The 8,410-nt window shown below is 58.6% G+C and overlaps 1 protein-coding gene across 1 annotated transcript; it reads left to right on the top strand.

Moving 5' to 3' along the window:
• On the top strand, window positions 1-858 carry LOC115319679 (the record flags this gene model as incomplete). Its single annotated transcript, XM_029979719.2, has 1 exon — window positions 1-858. A coding segment is annotated over one exon (858 nt), but the record flags the coding sequence as incomplete, so codon positions are not given.
• Window positions 859-8,410: the final 7,552 nt, after the last annotated feature.

Below are 8,410 nucleotides of genomic sequence, written 5' to 3'. Positions count from 1 at the left end.
GGGGCATCGGACGCAACAGCCCTGCTGCAGATCGTGCCGATTGCACCGACGGGCGACGCCGCGCGTTGGAGACGGCTGCAAACGCCGTTCCAATCAATGGCGGACTTCCGGGCGCGGTTTCGGGAGGAATTCCTTCCTCCCGACTACGAGATGCGGATTCGCGACGAGCTGGCGAGCCGCACTCAGCACCCGGATGAGAGCCTCGTGGAGTACGTCCGTGCACTCCAGGAGCTCTACTCGCGGGCCGAACCCTCCGCGCCTAACGCGGAGAAAGTAGCGAGGGCGATCCGCCAGTGCCACCCCAGATTCAAGGCGTATCTTCGAGGACGCGATTTCGCAGACCTCGAAGCACTGGCGAGAGAGGCGCGCACGGTTCAAGCGGGATTGCTCGCTGAGCTGCAGTATCGGCCCCCTCCAAGAGCCGAGGAGTCCTTGGAGCCGGGTTGCGCGTGGACGGGACGCGCCGCGGACGGTTACGTCGAGTCGCAGACGGCGTACGTGGCCGTCGCGGATCGCGGGAATGGCGGAGCCATTCCACCTCGGGCCCTCGACCCATTCGGCTTCGAGCAAAGGCGCAGGGTAGCCAGCGCACACTCAGCCGGGGCGCAACCCCGTAGGGGGGGCGGCGCGGTCGAATACCGCGGAGACGTGACGCGTTACGACGCTCGCGGCAGCGACAACAGCGCTCGGCGAGGCGGCGCGCCGCGTGCCGTTAGCGACAGATCAACTGTAGCACGCGACGACCGCGCCCAAGTCAGGTGCTTCAGGTGCCACCAGCCTGGGCACATCAGGCGGCAATGCACGTGGGCAGCGGCCGAATCCGGATACTCGGAAAACGCGCGGGGCCGGCGCCAGTAATCGGGTTGCCCGAATCAAGGTTGCCGGCCGCTGCCGAGGCCCCGGGTCAGTTCGCCGACGGGGCGGAAGTCGCGGGCAGCGATCGGGTAGCGTTCGCGCCGTCGGCATGTCGGGCTCAGGACTCGACACCTGAAAGGGGTCCGTACGTGCGGGTAGAGATCGGTGGTAAAGATTATCTAGCATTAGTCGACACCGGCTCAACCCTCTCTCTCATCGGAGACTCCGTGTACACGGACTGCCGCAAAAGAAACCTGTGCATGCGCGAAGTTGCAACTCCGTTGCGTTTAGCGGCAGGATCGGCCGAGGCGCAATGCGCAGTTCGCCTTCACCTCGGCCTCGACGGCAAGCGAAGGAGGCAGCGCTTTGTTTACCTGCCGGGCATGTCAATCCCAGTTATTTTGGGACAGGACTTCGTTTGCCGAGAGGGGATCATTCTAGACCTAAAGAATAACGGGTACCACTACAACCCGCTGACCCCTCTCATCCCCTTTGTAGCCCCACCTAGTTTGGGGAAGGGATCGGAATGTTCGCTCGCTAGGCTGCGCGAGGAGCAGGTGTTAGCTGCGCGGGCCGTACCACATAACGTTGAACAGATCGTGGCTTCTTTCGACGGGCCGGCCGAACAAAGGCGATCGTTAGCGGACGCTTTGTCTAGACACGCAGCTATATTTACTGAGAGGCCGGGAGTCACGCATGTTTTACAACATGAGATAGACACGGGAGACGCTAGGCCGTGGGGTTGTAACCCCAGACCGCTGAGTGTGCACAAGCGAGCTCTCCTAGATAAGGCTCTCAATGAAATGTTGGACACGGGGGCCGTACGGCCGTCGCAAAGCCCGTGGGCATTTCCGGTAGTGCTAGCGCCGAAGAAAGACGGGACAGCCCGTCTTTGCGTAGACTACCGCCGACTCAATGAGATGACCAAAAGGGACGCGTATCCTTTTCCATCTATTCCCTATTGGAAAAACCAGCATGAAAATCAAACTGGTCAAGCTGGTAATTAAGGTGGTCAAGCTGGTAATCAAGGTGGTCAAACTGGTCAATGTGGTAATTAAACTGGTTTAGCTGGCAATCAAGCTGGTTTAAGCTGGGCAAGCTGGAATTTAAGCTGGTCAGTCTGGTCTAAGTAAAAACCAGCATGGTCTCACTCGAATCTGGTTTTAGATTCAATCTGGTGTAGCTGGGAGCCAGTCTGGTCTTAACTGGTCAAACTGGTTTTCCATGGAGCCAATGTGGTCAAGCTGGGAGACGAGCTGGTCATGCTGGGAGACAAGCTGGTGAATCTGGTCGAAATAATAATCGTGGTGGTCAAGCTGGTCATGCTGGGAGCGCGCACGCCAAGGTCGGCTAGAGATAGCCGAACTGGCATTGCTGGGAGCGCGCGCGACAAGGTCGGCTGCTGGAACGAGGCCACGTCCTGTTCTTTGTCCTCTCGTTTTTGGTAGACCACCGGGCGCGTCAGGCGCGCTGCAAGCTACCTTTGTGTGCGAGAAAAGAGAGAGAGAGAGAGAGAGTGGTAGAAACGGAGAATCGAAGACGCGTTTGGATAGCTTGGGCAGAGGGCAGATCGAAGGGACGGCTGTGTGCGCGTTGTTTGGAGACTAGTTGAACGACGGTGCAAGCGAAGCGGGTTTTGAGAAGACAGCGAGCGGCAGTCCGTTCAGTGCGGGAAGATGTCAGACGTCCCGACTGCGGCGTCGCTTCGTGTCTTCGAACGTGTGTGTGCCCAAGAATGACGGCGGTGCCGAGGAGTATCGCCAATGCCATCCAAGCCACACGGATTTCCTCGCCTCTGCCGACCACGCAAGTTGCCGCTTCGCCCCCATCGCTGGCGGGACCCAGGTTCGCTTCTCTCGTCCGTGTAGTATTTTCGTCTGCTATTGCCTGTTTTTGGCCTGTGTCTAGTATTTTTTTCGTGTTGAGAGATAAGCAATCTGGTTTTATTAACATTGTAGACAATTTGCACCGAGAATCTGTGCGTCGGTTAGTACTGTGTCAGCGCCGAGGATGTGTAGCATTTGAGTTCATGTGAGGCTGCCGCAAGTACGAAAATAATAAATTGGATGCCGAATTGGCTTTTCTGACGAGCTCGGCTTTTTTATTCTGTGTATTAATTTAAACAGGTTAAACTGGTTGGGAAGTTCACCAGCATGACCAGTTTAACAGCATGACCAGCATGCCAAACTGGGCATGCTGGGGCAATAACCCAGCTTGAAGCTGGGACCAGATCAACCATCATGACCAGTATGACCAGATCAACCAGCATGACCAGCATGCCAAGCTGGGCATGCTGGGGCAATAACCCAGCTTGAAGCTGGGACCAGCTTAAGCTGGTTTTTTCAATAGGGTTGAGTCCATCATGTACTCGCTGGGTAGCGCGAAGGTCTTTACCACGCTGGACTGCAGCAGAGGCTTCCTGCAGATCCAAGTAGCACCAGACGACGTCCAAAAGACAGCGTTCACTTGTCACAGGGGGTTGTTTGAGTTTACCCGCCTGCCGTTCGGATTATCGAATTCGCCGTCTAGTTTTCAGCGGCTGATGGACATCGTGCTGGGGGACGCGAAGTTTAACTTTGCCATGGCTTACATGGACGATGTCGTAGTATTCTCGAACTCGTTCGAAGAGCACCTAACTCATCTCGAGATCGTTCTGAGTAGAATGTGGGAGGCTGGGTTGACGATCAACCCAGATAAGGTACAGCTCGCAGCCTCGAGGGTTAATCTCTTAGGCTTTATCGTTGACAACGGTACGTTGAAGCCGAACGACGATAAGTTGGGGGCCATCCTCAATTATCCAGCGCCGCGTGACGTAAAGAGCCTTCAGAGGTTTCTAGGGATGGTCGGTTTTTATCGGCAGTTCATTCCGGGATGCGCGGAGCTAGCACAGCCATTGAACCAATTGCTGCGGAAAAACTCAAGGTGGATCTGGGGGAGGGAGCACGACGCGGCTTTCGCGTCTCTCGCGAAGGCAATAGCTGATACAGCGAGCTTACATTTACCAGATCTAAACCGGCATTTCGTCGTACAGACGGACGCGAGCGACTACGGTGTCGGAGCGGTGTTGTTACAGGAGCACGATGGGCAGTTGCGCCCTGTGGCTTTCGCGAGCCGAACGCTTACACCGCCCGAGCGCAACTACAGCGTAACGGAGAAGGAGGGGCTGGCCGTCATGTTCGCTTTGAAAAAGTTCGATCTCTATCTAGACGGTACGACTTTTGTCATACAGACGGATCACGCTGCGCTAACATGGATCCAGAGGTTGAAGGAGCCAGCGGGAAGGCTGGCTCGCTGGGCTCTGACCCTGCAGCGCTACTCCTACACTGTCGAATACCGAAAGGGCTCGAGCAACAAGGTTGCGGACGCGCTCTCTCGGGCGCCCCAGGACGGTGGTCGGGAGGAGGAGACGCGACCGTTGGGGGGCGAAGAGCGCGGGAGAGGAGGGAGAATACCTCCGTGCGCGGGGGAGAAGCCCCCCGCGATAGCGGGAAAGCGAGAGAATGGCTGGGAGGAGGGGAAGCAGCCGGAGTTCGTAGCAGCGGTGGGTCACTCTACGAGGGAGCAAAGGATCGTGGCTTGGGGGGAAGTGGTAAGCAAGGCAGAGCTTGTCGAGGCCCAGGGAGCAGATGGATTTTGTCAGCGGGTGTTGGGAAAACTTGCGGAAATTGCGGTTGACACCGGGAACACTGACGGACGAATCGGCGCGCCGTTCGATTCGTATCTGCTGGGCGAAGATGGGTTATTGCTCCGCTATATCCCCGCGATCGACGAAGAGGAGGGGAACGACCCTCCCTTCAGGGTGGTGATTCCTAGGAAGCTACGCAGGAAGTTTATCAGATATTTCCACGACTCGGCTCTGGCCGGTCACAGCAGCGGCAGCAAGACTTTTCAAAAGTTATGTCGCGTCGCGACCTGGCCGGGAATGAGGCAGGACGTATTTCGGTACTGTCGTAGCTGTCCAGCTTGCCAGAAGGCAAAACCGAGAGGCGGGAAACCTCCGGGGTTGATGCAGCCGGTGATGAGTCACTACCCGTGGGAGATAGTCGCGTGCGACATCGTTGGCCCGCTGCCGAGGAGTCCTCGGGGAAATCAGTACCTTTTGGTGGTCACTGACCATTTCTCGAAGTGGGTGGAGCTGTACCCCTTGAGAAAACTGGTCTCGGAGCGAATCTGGGAAAAGTTGTTAGACACTTTCCTGCGTTTCGGAACGCCCAAGTGTCTAGTGAGCGATAATGCTAGTTATTTCACTAGTAAAGTCTTCGTGGACTCCTGCTTGGCCCTCAATATTAAGCACAAGAGGACGACACCGTACCATCCTCAGGCCAATATCACTGAGAGAGTGAATCGCAACCTGAAGAGCATGCTGATCGCGCTGACGGAGAGACACCGGGACTGGGACGAACACATCGTCGAGATCGGTTTCGCCATTCGGACGTCAGTGAACCGATCAACCGGGTTTACACCAGCGTTCCTGAACCTGGGTGAGGAGCTCCCGTCTCCACTAGAGAACGGGTTAAGAAACAGCGACGGGGCATCGGGTCGCCCACTCTCTACGTACGCGGCCGGGCTCAAAAGCCGCTTGACGGGCGCGTTGCACGACGCTAGAGAGAACCTCGATGCCGCAAGGATCGAGCAGGCGGCGCAGTACGACAAGAACCATCGCCACCTGGAGTACAACGTCGGAGACCTGGTTCTGAGGAGAATGCACCCACTGAGTAATGCAGCTTGCGGATTCGCAGCATCGCTGGCTCCGAAGTGGGATGGGCCCTACGAGGTAAGTACGCGAGTGTCGCGGCTTAGGTACAGACTCACTCGGCCGAACACAACCGAGGAGTCTGGCCCTGTTCACGTGACCGATTTAAAGGTGTACTACCTTCGCGACCAGGACGGCGATGGACGAGAAGCGGCTGATGAGGACGGGGAAAGCCCCGTCTCGGCCGGACGGCAGACGCAGTCCGGAGCACGGATGGAGCGCGCTGGCCGGACGGTGCATGACACTGTCGGCGAGCTCACTTCTAACAGGAGTTTCTGCCGTCACTACAATCTGCGGCGCAGGGTTTAATCCATTTCTGTGTTTTTAACTGAATTTCCTCCCCACAGAATGCCTTTCTGGAACGACGCCGGACGCCGAGCACGTGCCGGCGCTGGACGGGGACGACCCCTCCCAGGAGGCCCGCCAGGCCAGAACGGGGGCGCTAATGCTCCCCCAAGTACCCGGGGTGGGCGCCCCGGGTCGAGGCGGCCCGACTCCCGAGGTCGGCGACCATGGAGGTGGCCCCACGATCGGGCGTCGGACGCTGGGTCCGGACAGCGCCAGGCGGGCTCCGCAGATTCCGCGAGCCACCGCGCTGGCACACCGCAGAGTGGGTCGGGCCCGCCTGCGCGGGGAGGACCAGGCTCGAGCAGGCCTCTTCGACCCGCACGACTTCCTTCCAGGAGAAGAGAGGGACCGTCACCGCAGGGGGGACGGGCCTGGAGCCGGCGGCCATGCCACACCGTGGCAACCTGGACGACATGGGACGGGCAGCGGGACCTCCATTTCGTGTCCCGCCAGCGTTGGCGGGACCAGCCGAGACCGGTCCACGACACGCCCGGTGTCGAGGTCCCGCCGCCCTTCCTGGGGCACACGCTGCCCGCCTTCGAGTTGGCCCCGGACCTGCAGGACCCCTGCTGGCTCTGCCGGGTGCCGGTGGTTCACCGCGAGACCCACGAGGCCAGCCCACGCCACCAGGAGCTGCTGAGGGCGGTGGGCCCCCCCACGTGCGTCGAGGCGGCGCTGCGGCTCCTCCAGAGGGACCGGCCCGACCTCCTGGCCCCGGCGGCCCGGGAGCTTCCTGAGGAGGGGGCCACCTCTGCAGCCTCCACCGCCGCTGCCTCTACCGCCGCGACCGCCGCCACCGCGGTCTCGGACACGCTGCCGCCCCCGCTGGCGCCACTCGCCTGCCCGGCCGAACCCCTCCCGCCTCCGCCTCCGCCCGCCGAGGACACGGTGATGGCGGAGCTGGAGGAGTTCCTGGCCGGGGACCGTCCACCCTTCGCCGACTCAGGCCCCCCGGGGTCCGAGCCTTGAGGGAGGGGAGGTGTGGGGACCCTCTCCCTGGCTCCTCCGCGCTCCGTGACCTCGCCGGTCCCTGTCGCCGTACTGCCGGGCGCTCCTTCGTTCCCCGTGACCTTCCCGTTTCACGTCGCCGTGCAGTCGCGGAAAGTCCGAGCTCTCCGGGAGGGATGGGGCAAGCGCCCCCTCACCCAGCGCTGACGTCGGAGGGTCGGTCGCAGCAAGGTTCCCGATTGGACGGTCGGCGGGACAAGGACTTGGGAAGGTCTTAAAAGGGGAACGAAGACAAAGGAAGGGGTCTGGGGCTGCCGACTTCGAAAGGGACCGGTCAGGGAGGTCATTGGGACGACAGCGACGAGCGGCTCGCAGACGACGTGAGTTTGAGTAAACTCTTTTGAACACGCACTTTGTCGGTGACTTCTTGGGGAGCGAGCGAGGCACGTCCCGATCGGGCGTCGATCAGGTAGCGACCCATAGGGTTTAGTCCGGTAGTTAAGTAGTCCAACCCAGAAGTCCTCGTTTGAGTGCTGAGTTTTCTTTAGTAGTCGCTTGACGACCTGGACTCCCTTTTCCGCCAACCCGTTGGACTGCGGGAACCTTGGGCTGGAAATAGCGTGGATGAAGTCACGTTTAGTACTGAACGATGCAAATTCGCGAGACGTAAACTGTCGTCCACCGTCGGTGCAAACTTTTATAGGTATTCCATGCCGCGCAAACATAGCGGATAGCTTATCCACTACAATTCGGCAGGTTGTTAGCGGCAGAAACTCGACTTCTGGGTAGTTTGAGTAGGCACAGTACGCCACCAGATAATGTTTGCGGCCGTACTCGAAAAGGTCCACACCGATTCGCTGCCAGGGTTGGTCCGGGACTCGTCTAAGCATTAAGCGTTCCGATGGTTGCCTATAAGCAAAATGACATGTGGAACATTGGCTGACTAGTGCCTTGATGTCCGCGTTCATTTGGGGCCAGTACATTAATAGCCTTGCTCACGCCAGGCTTTTGCTTAATCCTAAATGCCCATGCAGTCGGTGCAGCGTCTCTTTACGGAGACTTTTTGGTATCACCACCCTGCTGTCTCGCAGTAGCACGCCGTCGATGCACGTAAGTTCCGAGGAAAGCGGTGCAAGCTCTCCAACAACTGCATTTCCTTCTTCTAGGGCTTTTATGACTTGCCTTAGTTCTTGGTCGTCCCAGGTAGCCGACGCTAACTGGGTTTTCATGTTGTCGCTGACAAGGCTTGTGAGCACGTTTAGGGGTTAAAAGCGCTAAAAACGACGGACGAGTAGGAGAGACACACACCACAGAGCGATACTTGCAACTGGTTTATTATTGGAAAAACCACACGTACCGCGAAACCAACAAGACACACATCCGATTCAGTTCCAACCGTCGCTAATCACATTTCTTACTCTTACACCATGCATGACCGTAAAAACGATAACTCCGATTCAAACAGGGTTATCGATGGGGCACTTACACACGTACCCTCGTCACACT

This window comes from Ixodes scapularis, unplaced genomic scaffold (genome assembly GCF_016920785.2).
Source record: "Ixodes scapularis isolate PalLabHiFi unplaced genomic scaffold, ASM1692078v2 PGA_scaffold1__304_contigs__length_218370807, whole genome shotgun sequence".
Taxonomy (NCBI): Eukaryota; Metazoa; Arthropoda; class Arachnida; order Ixodida; family Ixodidae; genus Ixodes; species Ixodes scapularis.
This window is presented reverse-complemented; position numbering and strand designations above follow the sequence as displayed.